At 34.8% G+C, this 21,779-nt stretch overlaps 1 protein-coding gene across 1 annotated transcript; it reads right to left on the bottom strand.

The window, feature by feature from the left end:
• Positions 1 to 253: 253 nt before the first annotated feature.
• eeig1a (estrogen-induced osteoclastogenesis regulator 1a) lies at positions 254 to 21,542 on the bottom strand. The gene is made up of 11 exons (XM_059523384.1): positions 21,144 to 21,542; positions 11,929 to 12,043; positions 7,050 to 7,079; positions 5,256 to 5,372; positions 3,947 to 3,993; positions 3,711 to 3,832; positions 3,499 to 3,600; positions 1,586 to 1,754; positions 1,388 to 1,509; positions 485 to 554; positions 254 to 404 (listed from the first exon to the last, which is right to left on the bottom strand). The coding sequence occupies exons 1-11, from the start codon at positions 21,284 to 21,286 to the stop codon at positions 359 to 361; spliced, it is 1,083 nt and encodes a 360-aa protein (XP_059379367.1). The 5' UTR covers positions 21,287 to 21,542; the 3' UTR covers positions 254 to 358.
• Between the last annotated feature and the right edge of the window lie 237 nt (positions 21,543 to 21,779).

Raw genomic sequence — 21,779 nt, forward strand, 5'->3', positions numbered from 1 at the left:
ATGTGTAACCGTTTCCAACACAGAATAAAACAAATAATAATAAAAACTTTTTATCTCACAACTTGAACGTTGGTTCTTGCAAATCTGAGAAAAAGAGAAACGGAACAGCAAATAATGTTCCAAAATTGCAAAGCAAACTGAGAAAAAAAACAAGAGATAAACCCAGATTTTACGTTTCACATTTCTGAATACTGAAATCTTGCCGTTTTGAACTTAAATGTTGCAATTCTTATTTTTTTCCTCCGAATTGAACGTTTGTCTGACTAAATATCTAATGCAGCTGGTGATTGGAATAGATTTGTGTGCTTCTTCCAGTATTTTGATGAAGTGATAAAACAAGAGCAGCACGGGTGTAACTCTAATGGCTTTCGATGACGACTGGCTCATACACACCGGCAGAGACCCTGGGAACACAACACAGAGTATGATCAGTGAGTTTGTGTGTTTTTGCAGCTCTTGATGCTGTATTTTTGTGTTGAATCACCTGTTTCCCAGCTGGATGCCGCTCAGCGCTGTCGATCCGTCTCTGCTCACAAACAGTCTCAGATTACTATCTGAACACACACAGACCGTGAATGACAAACAGAAGGTGAATGGACTGCAGTGAACACATGAACACATTCACACCTGGGTCAAATGCATCTCACTTGTAAGCAGATTTTGTCAAGTGGAGGATCATTATTTCATTACTACATACATCATGGTGTCACCACAAGTTTATATCAGGTATGATGTTGAGTGAAGTCCTTTGCATGTCAATTAAATTAAATTAAAGTTGTGTGTTTTATTGCATGTTTACATTGAGTTCCATTTTTAATGCAAATACATAAATTGTATTTAAATTATATCTGAAAAAATGTATTTAAAAATCTGCATCAATACTGGAAATACAAATAAATAAAAAAATCAGCAATAATTTTATTAACCACACTTAATTTTAACATTTTATATATTTTTGTATGTATATATATATATGTATATATATATATATATATATATATATATATATATATATATATATATAAAACGTACTCGATATATTTATATATCAATATATTTAATATACTATAAATAATAAAATAAAGATAAAATATTTATTTATTTATTTATTTTCAGATTGTATACAAATAAAAGTGTGTATATTGTCATTTAAATACATGCATCAAAACTGGAAATACAAAAATAGAAACTTAAATCTGCTATAAATTATTTTATTAATCTTGCTTCATTTTTCTTAAAGTTTAAACTCTTGTTTTGGTGCAACAATTATAATTTGTGAGCAGACGCTTTTGTATTTCCACTAGAAGTGAACAATGCATCAGTGTTCAGACACAGGTTACGGCTCAGCTGAAATGGAGTTTGATTGTCCTGTTTCTGAAATGCTCACCTTCGTTGTTACTGATGTCAGAAAAGTTCTGACTCTGGACGATCTTCTCCACGATGTCGTCTGCGTCGATACGCGTGTCGTTGACCCAGGTCGGGTGATCCTCCACCGAATCCTGCTTCCTCCTGAAATGAACAGAAGGAAATGGCAGTTACATTTACGGTCAGATATTTCGGTTTCTCCCGGCTGACGTGAACGTACCGTGGCGGTCTGTTGGAAGGTAGCATGGGTCGCGGGGGTCGTGGAGGTCGTTCGGGACGGGTGTCACTCTCAGACGGGGGGTCAGCGCTCACACTGCTGCCTGTAGATGTGTTTCTGCGATGGGTCAGATCAGACAGACTGGAGGAGCAGGAGTGTTCGGTGCTGTAGCCTGTAAACAAAAACAGAAATCAGTCCGTTTAAACACAAGCACACTTGTGCACAATCAATAAACACCATGCAACACTTCAAGCTCCACAGCTTCTCAGAAGAGCGATTTTATGATGTTTCTAGGTTGCAGAAAGTGTAGTAAACTATGAAAACCTGTATTTGAGCTTTGAACAGAGAAAAGGTCTGGTAATGGCTTCTTTTTCATTGATTCAAAGTAGTTGTTGAATGTAGAGGTCAACCGATATATCGGTTTTGCCGATTAATCGGCAACGATAATTGATTGCTGGAACAATCTGCAAAAATCCATGGCAATGGTTTTTCCAAGTTTTGTCTATTGCTGGAGTGTCTGAAGGTCCACTGTTATTAGAAATGCAAGAGTGACCTCTAGAGGCAAAATCACTGACACCACGTGCTGTTTGTTTGATGTGGGACACTTCAGATGTGGATTTAAAACAGACAACGAACAGTGTGTATACAGTATACTATAGTGCATGTTTTAATTCATAATTTGTTGACAAAAAAAAAGTAAAGCCCTATTCTAGTTTTCATTCAGTATACAATTTAAAAACTATCGGTATTGGTTAATCGGTATTGGCCAGTGTGGTCCAACCTAGCTATCGGTAAAAGGACAAATTGTCGTCCTCTAGTTGAATACAAGTTTGTTTAACAAAATGTCATTTCAGACTAAATCGAATAATTTTGACCTTCTCCTCTTAAAAATCTGTGAAGTGATAAATCTTGACAATTTACACAGTTAAATAGGAAAAAGTACAAAAACAAACATCAGATGACAATAAATAAACAAAAAGTACTAGAAATCAATAAAACAAATTTTGAAAATTATACAAGAAATTATAGATCTTTTAAAATTTTCGGAATTTTACTTTTTTTAAAGACATTGTCATCATCAGTCAAAGTCACGTGTGAAAAAAACTGATTAATATAATTACGGATAAACATGATTTAATGTTATTTTAGTATAATTGAGATACTAATATCGTTTATAGTATTTTCTCTTTAGTGATTTTTCGTTTATATTTTAATATTTTTAAGATAATTGTATTTTTATATTTACATTCTCATTTTAACTTGGTTAAGTAAATTAAATTTAGTATATTTACCGTTTTTGTCATTTTATATATACATATAAAATGACAAAAACGGTAAAATTATTAAATTTAATTTACTAAACTAACTAACCCTTTTTATTTTTAGTTTTTGTTTTTCGTCATTAGTCATTCGTCATTCAAGTTAACTAATTAGATAAAATTATTTTAATTTTAAATATCTCTTATGTTTATGTGTTATTTCAGTTAAAGAATTTTTTTAATACTTTAATTTTTTTTATAAAGTTTAATAAAATAATTTAATAATAACATCTGTATTTAATAATATTAAAAACATACCTAATCCATGTCATCTATAACTTATTTAGATGCAGCAATGACTTGAAAAAAGCACACAAACACGCTGTAGCTGATGAGAAAGTGCTGGGAAACATCTTTAAGTGTCTTTTAAGTGTTTTTGCGGCGAGCGATCCTGAAGTGTCAGTAGCAGTATGTTAAAAAAAACACTCCCAGACAATAGCAGGGAAAAAAGACAGGAAGCTGTAGGCGCGCTTCCTGATTCAGTAACTGGCGACGACATGCAAGAAATCGTACAGAATTCACTAGAGTTTCCTTTCTTATGGAAAGTCAGTCAGTGTAAACACACACACACACACACACACACACACACACACACACCTGATAGTTTGCTCTGCTGACTGGCATAACTTGAGTTGCGTGAGTGTCCCGTGTGAAAGGATTCATCAAGACTCTGACCCTGATCCACCTCCTCGGGAAGAGCTAAAGAACAAAAACATGACATGATATGCTTTGAAATATTAGGATTTCATTATTACTGTCTCTCATTGGTGTCTGTGATATAATACAGCGTTAATGACATGTGACTTTACCAGAGCTGAGTACAGAAGGTCTCCGTTTAGCCAAAACTTCAGCGGTTCCTTCTCCTTTACAGTCCAGCTGCAGGGAAGGGTCTCGACCGGACACAGATATACATTTGGCAGTGCTTGGCGGACTAATTACACACAAAAAAGCCTTTGTGACACTCATGTAATGAGTAACGTTGCTCATTATGTTTGTTTCTCAGCCTGAAGGAGGCACAGCAGACACCGAGAAGCCACACACTCACGTTTTGAAGCATGGATCTCCAGATAAGAGGGTCATTTCGATGGTCACCTGACAGGAAATGACATGTTTGATTTTCACAGATCAGTTTAACATGGAGAATAATGCATGCATAAAAGACTTCAGTTTAATGTCTTTGAAGCAAGATGGAGAACAGTTTCAAGAAAATTACACAACCACGAAACAACAAATCATGCAGGAGAGAGCAGAGATAAACAATTATATATTTATAAACCTGGAGTGTTATTGTTTTCTTTTTGCTCATATTAAACATGTTAAGTTTCTGTTTTCTTTCCATTATTTATTTATATATATATATATATTTTTTTATTATTATTATTTAATTTCTGTATGGTCCCTTGTATTGCCATCTCTGTTGGCTTGATTTTACAAATGTGAAGTTCCTGATTTTATTTATCTATTCTCATTTATTTCATGCATTTATTTATAATCTTAAATTATTAATACATTTATATTCTGTCCCTTGTATTTGCAGCTCTGTTGGCTTGGTTTTTAAAAGGTTAAGTATCTGTTTTGTTTTGTATATTTTCTTTAATTTTTATCTATTTATCTATTTTCATTTGATGTATTTATTTATTATTTGAAATTAATTTCTTAAATTTCAGTGCCACTGATTTTTAATGTATTTATTTTTATTTTATTTATTTTATTTTACATGAATTTCTATCTGCTGTCTCTCGTTTTTGCTCTTGTTGGCTTAAGTTCCTGTTTATTTATAAAGTTAAATCTTTCCATGTATTTTTATTTTATTTATTTGTTTGTTTCACATTCATTTCTGTCTACAGTGCCTTGTATTTCACCCTTTAGCATATACAACATGGGCAAAAAAGATGAGATTTTTTTAATGGATATTTTATCAGTTTTATTGATATATTTTCATTTATTTGTATTTTATTTATTTGTTTTACATTAATTTTCTGTCCACCATGTCTCGTATTTGCACCCCTGTTGGTTCTATGTATTAATTTATTTTATTTTATTTCTTGAATTTCTATCTACTGTCTCTTGCATGTGCATGCCGCTCAGTTTGTTTTATTATGCTAAAATTATTGATGTATTTTCATGCATTCCTTTTTTAATTAATTTCTTGCATTTCTGTTTACTGTCCCTTATATTTTTTACCTGGCTGGCTTGATTTTAAAAAATGTATGTTCTTTCTTTTTTTTCTTCTTTTAAATGATCTTCTTGAATCTTGTATCTGCTCTCCTGTTGGCACTTTTAATTGTATGTCTTTGTGTCACTTGCCGTTTCTAATATATGAGATAAATGAGTGGTGCTGTTTGACCTCTGACCTTCAGGATGGAGTTGTCCTGCCGTGTGTTCTTGGTGTCGTATCCTTCCAGCAGACAGCAGCGCGCGGTGGATCCCGAGCCAGCAAACTCTGCCATGTTCAGATCAGCAAAGCCCAGCTGAGAGCATCACACACACACACACACACGACATTTGCTTATAAGCACAGGATTCCCATCATGCCATGCCAAATGTGAAATATGTGCTGATTATAGTTCGGCAGGGTATAGAGCATATGGTGCACATCAGACTCGTGCTCCTGCTCTATTTCAGACAACACTTTGTTAAATCTCCGCCTTTCAAAACTAATTAGATTATAAGTTTGATCTGTCCATACGGTCCTGACAAAATGAATCATACGTTTCCCAGAATAATCCACTTCCTTGTGTTTCCGGAAGTAATTGACGAGTTTGTTTTGGTGAGCCTCTTTCATTCATTATTTGCTTTTTTGAGACCAGCGAAGCGTCATTTCTGTTGCACGTCTGAGAGTTCGGTAAACGTTTAGTAGTCGGCTTCTAGTTAAACATCCTGTTGACTTATTGTGTCTCCATGAGGGTTCATTTCCCTGAACACCTAGCGCTGCCAGCCAGACGCATTTATTTAAAGAGCCCTTCTCCTGCGGAGCATGTGTATTTTTAGAGGGTGGAAATCCAAACTTAGCCCTGCTGCAGGAGAAAACACAAGGAATGAAGCATTCCCACCTCTGTGCACTATCTAGGGCTCTTCTGGGTCCGACCGCGAGACTGAATGGTCTTTTATGTGAGCGCCACTAAGCAATGCTTGTGTAAGATAAGCATCACATGCCTGAAACCTACAGTCGGATGACTTTAACATCATAATGAGCGTGTAAATCTTATGACTAGCCAGACAAATGAGTTTACAACATCAAGACGAGGTGAACACAATGATGCTGTAAAGTGTAATGTGTTGCTGATGAGCAAAAACCAAAGGGTTTGCTAAAGCAATGCTTTATGGTGCAAATCAAAAGTATATAAAATTATTAATCCAGTGACAGAGAGACACTCAATTTTAGCTGTTTAATAATTAAATTTGATTTTGAATTTAAACTGAATTGATGGAAAGAGAGACAAAATGTATGCATGTTTAAAGCTTTATGCAACAAAGGCATATCATGACATTCAGATAATAATTGTCTCTATATTACACACAGTTGATATTTTATCCAGATTATGATGTTGATGACTGACTCTGTGTTTAAAAGTTTGGGGTCTGAAATATTTTTAAATGAATGTCTCAACAAGGATGCATTTATCTGATAAAAAATACAGTAAAATCATTAATATTCTGAAATATTATTACAATTTAGAATAGCTGGTCTCTATGTGCATATCTGTTAAAATGTAATTTATTTCTGTGACCAAACCTGACATTTTTCAGCATCATTACTCCTGTCTTCAGAGTCACATGATCTTCAGAAATCATGAAAATATGCTGATTTGCTTCTGATTATTATCAATGTTTAAAACAGTTAATATTTGTATTCTTCAGGATTCTTTGGTTAACAAAGTCAGAAAATTTCTATTTGAAATAGAAATATTTTGTAACATTATAAATGTCTTTACTGTCACTTTTGATCAATTGAATTGATCCTCGATAAATGTATTAATTTCTTTCTCTAAAATAAATGAAGAAATAATTACTGCCCCCAAACTTTTGGAGGTTACCACTTTTTCATTTTAAAGAGATGTAAAGAGATAAATAGTTTTATTAAGCCTTTGAATGAATGTTAAATTGCATCTCATTTTTAAAGGAAAGCTGTGGACGCTTTCACTCACCTTTGAATAAGCTTTTCCTCCTTTGAGTTCCTGTGATGAAAACAGGAAGAGTGAGAAGTTCAGTGACGGGACAGTCAACACTAAACCAGTAACCTAACCAGTGTTAGGAGAAACACATTACAAGTAACGCAAGTTACCTAATCAGATTACTTTTTTTTCCAAGTAACTAATAAAGTAATGCATTATTTTTTAAATTTACAAAAGAATATCTGAGTTACTTTTTCAAATAAGTAACTTTAAATAATTGATTGACAGCTCTCCAGTGCCCATGTTGAGAGAAATCATAAGACGTTACTGTAGGTCTAAAATAAATATGAATATGCATTAATTCATCTTGGACAGTGTTTTCGTTGGACAGTGTTTTCTCTACTTCCTGTTGGCCTTCTGTAGCAAATTATAGCTCCGTGTAGCTGTTTTTATTTTATTTTTTCTCTAGAATCTTTATCTTACTATCACTCTCTGTTTTTTAAAGAGGTAAAATATAACTTAATTCACACCATATTTCTTTGGATGCGTCTAGCTCAGGGATTCCTGTACATTGTTCGGTTCCGGAAACAGAGCCCCTGCAGCAGGGCAACTGGGTGACGGTGAGGCAGCGTAGTCGTGGGTCAAAACACCGCTCCTCTGTTCCGATCAAAACATTAAACAGGTTCTCCCCACTCAGTGATGCACCCACTGAGAAACCTGATGAAAGTGCTCTAGTTATTGGTGATTCTACTGTACGGAACGTGAATATAGAGACACCAGCCACCATAGTCAAATGTTTACCGGGAGCCAGAGCGCCTGACATCTTGGCAAATTTAAAAGTGCTGGCTAATGCTAAACGTAAATACAGTAAGATTGTTATTCATGCCGGCGCTAATGATGTTCGACTTCGCCAGTCGGAGATCACTAAAAATAACATTAAAGAGGTGTGTGAACTTGCAAGCATGATGTCAGACACTGTAATATGCTCTAGTCCCCTCCCTGCTTACCGTGGTGATGAGATGCATAGCAGATTGTCATCACTCAATGGCTGGATTTCTAAGTGGTGCCCACAGAATAACATAGGTTTCATAGACAATTGGACGAGCTTTTGGGGCAGACCTGACCTGTTAAAAAGAGATGGTCTTCATCCCTCCTGGGGTGGCGCCACTCTTCTCTCTAGAAATATGGCAAATAGTCTTAGTGTTTATACTTGACTAACTGGGGCCCAGGTCAGGAAGCAGACAGACTGGCTAAACCGACCGTCTGCTAGCTGCCTCCCGTCACAGAGGTCAGTTAATTCTCAGCACATAGAGACTTTTTCACCTAGATATCACACTATAGAGACTGTGTCTGTTCCCCGAACTAGAAAATACAAAAAACGTCCAAACCAAGTTAAGATTAACAATTTAATTGAGGTTCAACAAATAAAAAACAGAAGCAATATGGATAAACAAATGATAAAGCTTGGCTTATTGAATATCAGATCCCTTTCTACGAAAACACTTTTTGTAAATAATATGATCACTGATCATAATATAGATGTACTCTGTTTGACAGAAACCTGGCTAAAACCTGATGATTACATTATTTTAAATGAGTCCACCCCCCAAGATTACTGTTATAAACATGAGCCACGTCTAAAAGGCAAAGGTGGAGGTGTTGCTTCAATTTATAACAACGTTTTCAGTATTTCTCAGAGGGCAGGCTACAAGTATAACTCGTTTCAAGTAATGGTGCTTCATATAACATTATCCAAAGAAACAAATGTTAATGATAAATCCCCTGTTATGTTTGTACTGGCTACTGTATACAGGCCACCAGGGCACCATACAGACTTTATTAAAGAGTTTGGTGATTTTACATCCGAGTTAGTTCTGGCTGCAGATAAAGTTTTAATAGTTGGTGATTTTAATATCCATGTTGATAATGAAAACGATGCATTGGGATCAGCATTTATAGACATTCTGAACTCTATTGGTGTTAGACAACACGTTTCAGGACCTACTCATTGTCGAAATCATACTCTAGATTTAATACTGTCACATGGAATTGATGTTGATGGTGTTGAAATTATTCAGCCAAGTGATGATATCTCAGATCATATGTATTTCTTCGCAGCCCGGTGAAACACACCAATTTGAAAAACTAATGGAATGCATAGTTGATATAAAAAACTGGATGACGAGTAATTTCTTACTGCTAAATTCTGAAAAAACAGAGGTGTTAATTATAGGACCTAAAAACTCTGCTTGTAATAACCTAGAACACTGTCTAAGACTTGATGGTTGCTCTGTCAATTCTTCGTCATCAGTTAGGAACCTAGGTGTGCTATTTGATCGCAATCTTTCCTTAGAAAGCCACGTTTCTAGCATTTGTAAAACTGCATTTTTCCATCTCAAAAATATATCTAAATTACGGCCTATGCTCATAATGTCAAATGCAGAAATGTTAATCCATGCATTTATGACCTCAAGGTTAGATTATTGTAATGCTTTATTGGGTGGTTGTTCTGCACGCTTAGTAAACAAACTACAGCTAGTCCAAAATGCAGCAGCAAGAGTTCTTACTAGAACCAGGAAGTATGACCATATTAGCCCGGTCCTGTCAACACTGCACTGGCTCCCTATCAAGCATCGCATAGATTTTAAAATATTGCTTATTACTTATAAAGCCCTGAATGGTTTAGCACCTCAGTATTTGAATGAGCTCCTTTTACATTATTATCCTCTACGTCCGCTACGTTCTCAAAACTCAGGCAATTTGATAATACCTAGAATATCAAAATCAACTGCGGGCGGCAGATCCTTTTCCTATTTGGCGCCCAAACTCTGGAATAACCTACCTAACATTGTTCGGGAGGCAGACACACTCTTGCAGTTTAAATCTAGATTAAAGACCCATCTCTTTAACCTGGCTTACACATAACATACTAATATGCTTTTATTATCCAAATCCGTTAAAGGATTTTTAGGCTGCATTAATTAGGTAAACCGGAACCGGGAACACTTCCCATAACACCCGATGTACTTGCTACATCATTAGAAGAATGGCATCTACGCTAATATTAGTCTGTTTCTCTCTTGTTCCGAGGTCAACGTGGCCACCGGATCCAGTCTGTGTCCAGATCAGAGGGTCACTGCAGTCACCCGGATCCAGTACGTATCCAGACCAGATGCTGGATCAGCACCTAGAAAGGACCTCTACATCCCTGAAAGACAGCGGAGACCAGGACAACTAGAGCCCCAGATACAGATCCCCTGTAAAGACCTTGTCTCAGACGACCACCAGGACAAGACCACAGGAAACAGATGATTATTCTGCACAATCTGACTTTGCTGCAGCCTGGAATTGAACTACTGGTTTCGTCTGGTCAGAGGAGAACTTGCCCCCCAACTGAGCCTGGTTTCTCCCAAGGTTTTTTTCTCCATTCTGTCACCGATGGAGTTTCGGTTCCTTGCAGCTGTCGCCTCTGGCTTGCTTAGTTGGGGTCACTTCATCTACAGCGATATCATTGACTTGATTGCAAATAAATGCACAGACACTATTTAACTGAACAGAGATGACATCACTGAATTCAATGATGAACTGCCTTTAAAGGCAGGGTAGGTAAAAAAATTTATAAAAACTTTTTTTCCAAATTTGTTTGAACTTTATTTATATATCAATACATAATTAAAATGTAAGTACTCTGAAAAAGAAAGTATAAAAATCGAGTGTCTGTAGACCTCTCACGACTGTTTTAAAGACAGCTCATTATTTCCATTCACTCCACCCCCTCCCTTCTGGGCTCCTTCCAAAGCCTCTACTACGGCTCGCTAAGTAATGTTATGTTAGCTATATTACGCAGCTACGTGTGCTAATGACACATGCTTCATGAAAAAAATAAACAAAAAAATATGTATGATCAAAATACAAAAAGAAAGATTTACCTGTCCAGCAGAAATAAAGCCATCAAGGAGTCACTTTTCAGCCCATTGAGTTCCCTCAGTTCTCGCCATCGCTGGAAAGCCACGCCGATACTAACTTGCGTTTTATTTCTTTGTTTATCCAAAGACTTTTTGTTCATTGCCTTTTCTTGTACTGTTACGGTCTTCCTTTTTTTGCCTGGTTTGCCTTCACTAACTGCATAGGCTGGTACTGTGAAATTTGCTTGCTGTTTCTCTGCCATTGTTTTGGTGTTCCTAGGATCCGTGCCTGTTGAATTCCTCAAATCAAACGTGCGCGCGCAAGTGGGCAGGTCATGTGTGGCAAAAGGGTGGTTGCCATGGTTGCGAGAGAGTGACAGTCGCCTAAGCCAATCCTATGTTTCGTCCCGAAATGGAAATAATGAGCTATGTTTAATACAGATTAAACGGTCTAGAGTCACTCGATTTTTATACTCTTTTTATCAGAGTACTTACATTTTAATTATGCATTGATATATATAGAAAGTTTAAACAAATTTGGAAGAAAGTTGTTTATACATGTATTACCTACCCTGCCTTTAATTATCATTTTTGCATTATTGACACTGTTTTCCTAATGAATGTTGTTCAGTTGCTTTGACGCAATGTATTTTGTTTAAAGCGCTATATAAATAAAGGTGACATTGACATTGACATCTCACTCAAAAAAATAAAAAATTACAGATTCAGTATTTCTCAAAATGAATAAAAATAATGCAATGAGAATATGACGCAAACCTGCAATAGTTCAATGTAAACAACACAAATATCCTTTATGCATTTCATTCCTTTCTATAAACCAATGTCTTTGCTTCAGACCTTTGATCCAGTGCAACCATATTAATAAACATTTTTGTGCCTTTTTTTATTGCTGGAGTGTGTTGAAATTTCTTCAACACTTTAACTTCCACTTAACTTCTTACGTTCAGCTTCAGTGAGCCCAAAGCATGAAGAATTCATCCTCTCACCTTCCTGACAGAGACGCGACACACGCACGGGTCCAGAACGCCGGTGTTGGAGCTCATTTTGCAAACAAAGGAGAACCTCTTCATCCAGCGAACAGCGTTTTGGTGGACCTCTTCTCTGTGGACGAGAGAACACAGATCCAGGACTGTTATTTCAGACACATGCCTCCAGTCTGAACGCTGACGATATGTTGATGTTGGTTGTGATATCGAGGCAGTTCGCGACTGGAGGAGATCCAGTCCTTCAAAGACAAGGATCTGTCCTCAACTAAACCGAAGAGAGTTTGTTTCATTACAAAGTGAAGGATGATAAAAATGAACGTTTTCGTTGAGCAGAAAACTTAAAAACAACTAAAATCTTAAACTAAAATTGATTTGATAATCAACACACAATGCAGTTTTCATATCAACATTATCAATGTTTCTCCATCAATTCGCAGTTGGAATATAACTTTAATAAAAACCCGTTTTCATGACATATTCAAACATACATGAGCTTCTGAAGACATCACTAACAGGAGAAGTCAAATAAATGTAATATGTAATATAGAGCGTATATTTATCTCTCTAGAATTGCTTTTCTAGTGAACTAAGTTTGTGCATTCAATGGCTTTCCTGAAGAAAATATAACAGAACTTACTGTTTACAAGCTGCTTTATTATTTTATAATAGCTTGTGATTATATGAGACATAATACATTTCAGTACGTTTAGCATTTTTTTTAAATACCTCCTGATGTTCATTCGTGTTTATTTCGCGATATAACTCGTAGTAAAGAGGAACAGATGATTAGTTGACTTATACGAATGTCAAGCCGCCAAAAAAAGCATCAAAATGACATTTAATGCATGTATTTTGTTATAAAATCTACAATCAATTTATCAATCTAATTGATTTAATAACCAAAACAGACATGCAAATTGCAAATAAGATAGCCATGTTTATACTCCAGTTATCGCTGTTGAAGTACAACGTTTTAAACGATGGCTGAAAACTCATTTTCATGACAGATTTATTCAAACATACATTAGTTCATGAAGACGGTAAAGTAAAATATAATCAATATGTAATATATTTCGGATATAAACACACACCAGAACATCTACATCTACAAAACGTTCAGAACAGTGTAATGTGACTCAAAGCAAGCCATGGCATCTGTTCCTAATCCGTCTTCACACACACACACACACACACTGAGAAGTGGTATTAGTGCGTCTCAGTTTCATGTTCTCGGACTAAAACAAAGTGCACATGTTTGCTGACACTCACACACATTAATCAACATGAGGACACACCAGCACACGACAAATTAACCCTTTAATATAGCATTTAATAACTCAAACATACTTAAAAACACACTTAAAATGTGTTTTAACTGATGGATTAAAGGTCAGGCACTCTTTATGTATAACAAGAACTTTATGGGGGACAAAATCTTTATATACATAATTTAATGAACTGCTAAATTTATATATGCAAATGCTCATATATTATTTGGAGTCAGTCTTTTATTTATGTACACTTTTAATCAGCAAGGATGCGTTAAATTGATCAAAAGTGACTGGAAAGACATTTATAATGTTACAAAAGATTTCGGTTTCAAATAAACGCTGTTCTTTTGAACTTTCTATTCATCTGTGAATCCTGAAAAATAAAATGCATCACAGCTTTCATAAAAATATCATGCAGCACAACAGTGTTCAAGATTGATAATAATCAGAAATGTTTCTTGAGCAGTAAATCATCACATTTTCATGATTTCTGAAGATCATGTGACACTGAAGACTGGAGGAATGATGCTGAAAATACAGCGGAGCATCACAGAAATAAATTATAGTTTACAATATATTAACATGGAAAAGTGTTATTTTACATTGTAATAATATTTCACAATTTTACTGTAATAAATGTAACCATAGTGAGCAAAAACATACAACTATTTACCAACTCAATCCTTTGAACATGTGCATTTTTACACATATAGTCTCTATGACCCCAAACAACAAAAACAGTCAAATCAGTCAGAACACATCAGAAAAGATACATTTGATCATTTTCTGCTTTGAAGATATAAACACACACACACACACATGTGAACACACTGAGGGTCATCAGAGGGTTCGGTATTGTACGTTTCTTCTGTTCCAGCACTTCTTATAATCAGAGCCAATCTGGTTCATCCCCCCCCCCCCCACATTCTTTCCCAGCATTCCACGGGCCACGGTACTTTGTCCTCTCACTGTAATAACCACAAACACTTTAATACTGACAGAACAGGAGAGTAAAGAGAACACCCATAATGCACTGAGAAAGAGTGAGAGAGAATGTTTTTGACTTGAGCCAGTAAGCAACCCCTTAGAAACCACTCCAAATATTCTGAAAAGTCAACAACGTAGCAAATATATGGTTGACAACACCTTAGTATGCAAGATTTTTATGCACTTTTTCTTCAAATATCTAATATTTTAATGGAATGCTGCTCTAAATTCCCATCATTTACAAAGCAAGCACCAATTCCTATATTAAATAGTCCCACAAACAACAACACAACAGGCTTTGTGCGATCTTGTGGTTTCTCCTTTCATGCTCTCGGCTGGACTCTCTCCCACGCTGGCCAAACACAAACCCAATCAAGCGCTCCTGAATGGACCGATTGTTGGGAGACTCGGGACAATTCAGAGCGCACAAAAGATCCATGAGCGAGATTCATGTGGAATAAATCTGCATTAGATGCGAGCCGAGCAGAGTAGCAGGAAGCGAAGGTTTGCTGGGAGAGAAAAACGAGTGGCAGGTGTGTGAGATTCAGAACTCTTTATTATCAGTAAATAATCAAAGACAAATCAAGACGAAATGAACTTAAATAGCTTAAAACACATGCAATGTTGTGTTTACATTTGTAATAATAATTAGTAATTCTATTTTTTATATGATGTAATTTTTATTTCATTAGTTTTTTTATTTTATTTTAAATATTTTTTATTTCATTTATTATTTAGTTTTTAAATTGTAATTATATCTTTCAGAGTATGCTTGCATAGAATTTATAATTTTATTAGTTTTAGTTTATTTCGTGTTTTTACCATTTCTAATTATATTTTTTTAATTGTATTTATATATATAATTAATAATTTTAATTTATTAGTTTATTTAGTTTTGGTATTTATAATACTTCCAATTAAACTAAACTAAAAATAAAAGAGATTTCCTTGGCAACTAGCTGAAATAAGGTTTCGTTTTTTATTATTTTGTTTTATTCTATATTAGTTAATGTTTAGCTTATTGCAAGTAACTTTTTATAGAATTTTAAGACATCTTTTTATAGTTTAAGTTTTAATATTACTGCAGTGTTCTTTTTATTATTTTTTTAATATATTAAAAAAAATTATTCGTTTTTATTCATTTTTATTTCAGTTGTAGTTTTAGTTATTTTAAATCATTAATTCAAAATAAATAAAAAATAGAAATGTTTCCTTATTTTTAGTATTTTATTTTATTTCAAGTAACAAAAATCTTTTTATAATAACCCTGGTGTGTGTGTGTGTGTGTACATCCACACACCTACACACACACACACTACTGTATTAACACAAATAACCCTGACTTAGGTTTAAAATGCAGTGCTATCAAAATCGAACTATTTATCACATGCACAAAATTAAACCATCAGGCAGTAACTACAAAAATATGCCTGATTGAAATCATGACACGGAGCATCTGTTTACATTTGGCTCTTAGTGAAGACTCACTTCAATGACAATGATCTAACAAGAAGTGTATTTAATGCCATTTAATTTTTTTCTCAAATGCATCAGAACGCTCTCCCTCAAGCTGACTAATCTCAAAACAGGAAGTGATATCCAGAGCGGCCAATGAATGAAGTGCTGAGTTGGACCAGCGCCTGAGTCACCGGGCCCCGCAGCAGCACAGGCGCCAAATCAGATTTTGGACAGGAAGTTGGTTTAATAAGGCCCCTGGTTCACATCAAACAAACACACCACACTATTAACACACGAGATTCAACCAGCACTGATGCTGATACACAAAAACTATCCTTAAGAGTAGTGCTCCTGTGGCTCAGTGGTAGAGCCTTGCATTAGCAGCGCAAAAGGTTGTGGGTTCGATTCCCAGGGAACAAATATACTGGTAAAAAACATTATATCCTGAATGCACTGTAAGTCTCTTTGGATGAAAGCATCTACTAAATGTAAAAGTAAGAAGCATCCTTATTTATTAATTCATGCATTCATGATGTCCATTGTCCAGCAGTAGAGTGACCTGATTTAAGAATTATTCCTATTATTATTTATATCTTTTATTTTATGTATATAATTTGTTATTATTTCATTAATTAACTATTTCCATATCATTCAATAATATTAATGTTTAATGTGTATAATTTACTTTGCATTCTCTTATACATACATACATATATATATATATATATAGAGTATTATTCATAGTAATATTCACATTTTTATTAGATGTATAAAATGTATTTAATGTTTTTTATATCATATTTATATCAGTATTAATAAAAATATTCACATATTTTTATTAAATGTATATTATTTATTTATTTAGTTACAGCTAGTCCAAAATGCATTGTCTTATTTGATCAATTTCTTTATTATTATTCATAATAAATATTAACATATTTTACGCATATAATAGTTTTATTTCTCCCTTCAAGTATTTGTCAAATGTCTATTAGTAAATTATTAATTGTTGTTATGTATTCTTATTTTTATTTATTCAGTATTACTCATAATAATACTAATATATTTTTATTATGTAAATAATTTGCTTATTTTTGTTATTTTTTTATCTTTTACTTTATTATTACCAATACATTTCTATTAGATTGTGTATAATCTATTTAATTTATTATTATTATCATTATTATTGTATATTACTTGCTAAGTGATTGCAACAAAACTTGAATGTCTTTTAAAGATTCATAAACCTTTTAAAAAATTAGTTTAGTTCTTCAGCAGAATGACAATAAACCTGCACACAACGGCTCTGAGAAAATACATAAAGTCAGTCATTCGGATTAAAAGAAATTCAGCTTTTGCATACAATATTTCATCAAACTATGCATGCACAGCGGTTGAAACTACATGCACTTAAAGTTTCCCTCTAAATTAAATCAATACAATGAGTGAAATCAATCAGCCGCACACGTGACTAACAGACCGTTCTGAACTCTCTCTCAATCAATGAAGATCACATGTGACTTTTATGAAGCTGAGGTCAAAGGTCACAGCACAATTGCAAACAGCCAGCAGATATTGCATGATTTACAAACCCAGTTGCATAACTGCAAATCTGGACAGAAAGTCCGAGGCTGTATGTAAGCCCTTGTTCTGGATTTATATCAACTGGACATCGAGGAGTGAGACTTCCCATAAATCCAAATGCCCCAATTACATAACACAGCTGATTATCTGCTCTGAATCATGATCTGAGCATGTTTTAAAATTTGAATAATATTTAATAATGTTACTGATTTTACTGTAGCTTTGATCAAAAAAATGCAGCCTTGGTGAGCAGAAGAGACTTCAAAAATCGTATTTACTCCAAACGTTTCAATGTCTGGAACTTCAACATCGCAGCACGTCTAATTTAATTTGATTGGGGATATCTACATTATTCATCTTGGCGTGTGAGAATGGTTCATGTTTGAAGTGCTGTAATCATGAGTTATGTCATCAGTTATGTCTGAACCTGGGATAAAACTCAACCACAGCCTGTCAGGAGCTACAAAAAAACATGCATGCTGGGTAAAACATGCAGGTTTCACAAAACTAGAGGAAAACTGCACATGTGGCATAAGGCTACACGCCCAGTGGTTTGTGCTTTTTATGGTTAAGCTTTAAAGAGCTATGGCCCAGCAGACTTGCTCTAAAACTACAGATTGTTATGCTGAAATTTAAAAAAAGACATCCAAGCTACTCCTTCATGAAACATTCCCTTCATCATCTAAAAGCCCTAAAACTAAAGTTACACTAGAAGTAAAAACAATTTCCAACTTTCAGTTCTGGAATGAATTAAATGTGGATAACAAATAAGCCTGTAAATAGAGTAAAGGTGTCCTGACAACATGAAAAAGATCAAAACAGCTGGCCAATCAGAAGACCTCGGAGGCGGGGCAAGCATTGCAAGCTTTTGTTTACATTAGCAAGCTTCCACTATTTAAAGAAGTCACTTCTCTCATTTAAACTTTAGCAGTAAAAAATCATCAGTTTCAATAAATCGATTCGAAATGATTAACTCCAATGTGTTTATAGAAGTGTCTGCATGGCATTTTTCCTGTATTAAAATGTTTAGTAGCAATATATGTAGGTAAAGAATGCTGTTTATAGCTATGAATTGTTATATTGGTGCATGTGCTTGAATGCTCTTTTCGAAAACAACATAAAAGTTAAAACAAGATGCTTGTTGATGCTTTATTTTATTCTCATTCTCACACACACACATACTTTTGAATACAAAAGGTAAAACAGTAAAACGCCTAGTTTAATAAAAAAAAAACTACAAAAAAAAATATATATATATATATATATTTTACTACTAAAGAGACACAATGGAGAATTAATCATTTTTCATTCATTTGCACCAATATAACCATTTCTAGCCATAAACAGCATTCTTTGCTACTAAAACAACATTTGCTACAAAACATTTTAATGCATGAAAGATGCTTTGTAGGCACTTCTGGAAACATGAATAATGTTAAATTATACTATCTATATCACCCAGCAGGAAAACTGCATCAAACATCTCATTTATTGCTGTGATGCAGAAAACAGATGATGGCCTCATTCCTCGTGTTCCTGACATCTGTCTGAAACAGTGTAAAACTAAAAACCACATTTAGCACTGAACTTCCTGCTGAACATCAAGCAACCTTCCGTTTCTGATGTGTTTCAACAATAAGCTACAATCCTCAAAAACTAGACACGCAAACAGCAGGATGCTGAAGCCAAGAGCGAGACGAACTACAGTCTGATCTGTGTCCTTCCTCTCACTCACGTTCACTGACGTCTCCATCTGTCTGCGCTGTCCATTCACTGCCACCCAGGACACGCTGAAACAGAAGCAGTTTGTGTCGACTCGTGGGAGGTGTGTGTGTGTGTGTGTGTGTGTGTGAAGGGAATGTTAAAAAAAGAAATAAATGAGACCTTAAAGGTCTTGTGGTCTGGCACTGGTTCTCTCATAAACTGAACAAAATCAAATCAAAACTACTTTAAAGCAGGTTTCTAGTCTTAAGTTCACACAAATATGTACATTTTCTCAAAATGTACTACCCCTCAAGATGCATTTGAGTTCATAACGTTTGGAGAAATGTAGCATTGCATCAGTGTCTCATCTGCAGTGAATGGGTGCCGTCAGAATGAGAGTCAGATAAAAACATCACAATAATCCACAGCACTCCAGTCCATCAGTTAACATCTGGAGAAGACAAAAGCTGTGTGTTTGTCTCCTGATTCAGGCAAGACCATTTCTTCACTGGAGAAAGCAATATTACAAATAGAGGACTCGTATTTTAGCAAGAAGGAATGACTTCAAGTTAAAAACGTTTTAATGCTGGATTTGTTTCATCTTTTGTCTTTTCCAGATGTTAACTGATGGACTGGAGTGCTGTGGATGTTATTATCAGCTGTTTGGACTCTCGTTCTGACGGCACCCATTCACTGCAGAGCATCAATTGATGAGACACTGATGCAATGCTACATTTCTCCAAATCTGATGAAGAAACAAACTCATCCTGATCTTAGATGGCCTTAGAATGAGTACATCTTACATTTTTTGGGGGGGGTGAACTATTTTTATTTTATTTATCAGGGCACGTTACTGCAAATAAAAACAGAACTTGCAACACAAAACTCCTGCAGTGATGTGGAGAAGAGTGAGTTTTTCCTTTTGTTCTATGAGTGTGATCAGAAAAGACTGAAAGCCAAGCTGTAAACCACTTACAAACAGCGATTTTACAACACATCATTTAAGACTGACTTTACAAGTGCTTTTATAGGACACCTATAAGTTTGTCACAAGTAAAACTAAGGACAATTTTAAATTGCAACGACTAGATTACACAGACAAATCCATTATGGATCTCATAATGACATTAAAACAGGATACAGACAGAAGTATCAGACGATGAAAAAAAAGTACAACTATCCAACAGACACTGCATCTGGAAATGATCTTGAACATGTGAGTCTGTCTTCACTTCCCTCGGGTCACATGTCACATCCTCATGCAACCGCAGAAATTAGTACTTCATTATCAGCGTTACTTTAGAACTAAAACTATGGTCAGAAGAACCTAAAATGTAATAAAGAATGTTTTTAATCTCCTAGAACCAAATGCTCAAAAAAATTAAAATAAAAATGCTTCTTGACAATGACAAGAGGGGAGGGTTTTTATATTTAACAAAAAATAAAAATGTGAACTAAAATAAATATTAATTGAAATAAAATAAAATATATAATTTTTTTTATTGTATTTTTTATTTTAGCTAGTTGGCAAAGCAGCATTTCTTAATTTCATCTAGTTTAACTGGATGTACAAAAATAGCTAAAACTAATATATATATATATATAATTTAAAAAATATTTTCCATAGACTTGTAAAAAAAAAATAATAATAATGATGATAAAAAAGACAAAGACACACAAAAAAACTAAACCTCTACCTAAAATTAAATGAAAAAAGGCATATAAAAATAAAGACTAAATCAAAATATTAATCTAAACTATAAATACACTCAATAACACTGCAAGAAGGTCCTGCTGAATTTAAAGGAAAAACAAAAATCATTTTAAAGCTGAACAGCAACAAGTACCACAGTACTATCAGCATTTTAGTACCATAGTACTACCCTAATTTATTTAATTTTTTACCATGTTATCCTTATAAAAGCACTGTAGTGGTAGCATGACTCTCTCGTGACTTTTATTGGCTCTCTCAATAAAAGCATCAGACTGCAATACTACAGTATAGAAATGAACGGTATTTGCATTAAAAATAAAAAAGTTCCCTGCAGTTTTAACCATTGCACACTTTTAACTTTTTTCCTTGTATGCATGTATGTATGCATGTAAATACAATGATGCATGAACTACAGTTTGAATGAGAGCATGCAGAACTACAAGCATAAACAAATGAAGCGTTCACAGATGATGATGAAGATGATAAAGATGTTTTACCTGGATGATGAAGCAGTGAAATCTCCATCCAGCAGTCTGATCTTACAGAACAGAACTCCGTTGACAAACGGTACAGCTGTCAGCTCCTCCAGAGTAACGTGGGTCTGAAACTTGAACTTCTTCTTCTTGACGAGAAACGCCATGAACTCGAGCTCGAGATTGTTTGATTCTCTAAAATGAACACTGTGCAGCGGTTTTTAACTCTCTCCACGGGATCATGGTTTCATTCACTGCTCATCCGCGGGAAAAGAAACACAAATCACAGCAAACTTGAGAACTGTGAGCTCGGAAACATCAGCAGCTCCGAGACTGAACTCGAGTTTCTGTCGGGATGTGATTCTTCTGTTCTTTCTGTTCCTCACTGTGTTCAGTTTTACTACAGAGATTATGAAGCTCCGCCCCTCTCTCCAGGGACGGACTGGGAATAAAAAACGGCCCTGGATTTTGACTAAACCCGGCCGAAATCAATCGTCGCGCGGAAACTCGACAACAGTCTGTCTGCGCCATCTTTGTGTACTGTTCATTTAAACTCTCAATTTAAAAACTCTCTGTACTGTTTTGTCTTCTTCTGAGGGTGGTTTGACAAAAAAAAAAAAAAAACACTCTAGGATGTGACTATCTGACTTGGGGCGCTTA

The sequence above is a fragment of the Carassius carassius genome, chromosome 34 (assembly GCF_963082965.1).
Source record: "Carassius carassius chromosome 34, fCarCar2.1, whole genome shotgun sequence".
Lineage (NCBI taxonomy): Eukaryota > Metazoa > Chordata > Actinopteri > Cypriniformes > Cyprinidae > Carassius > Carassius carassius.

Excerpts from the sequence above, each read along its gene's own strand:
- eeig1a (XM_059523384.1), bottom strand. The coding sequence starts at position 21,286 with ATGGCGTTTCTCGTCAAGAAGAAGAAGTTCAAGTTTCAGACCCACGTT. Across the intron at positions 7,080-11,928 it reads GTCGCGTCTCTGTCAGGAAG|GAACTCAAAGGAGGAAAAGC; the intron begins GTGAGAGGATGA and ends TTTTCATCACAG. Across the intron at positions 3,601-3,710 it reads ACCTTCTGTACTCAGCTCTG|CTCTTCCCGAGGAGGTGGAT; the intron begins GTAAAGTCACAT and ends TTTGTTCTTTAG.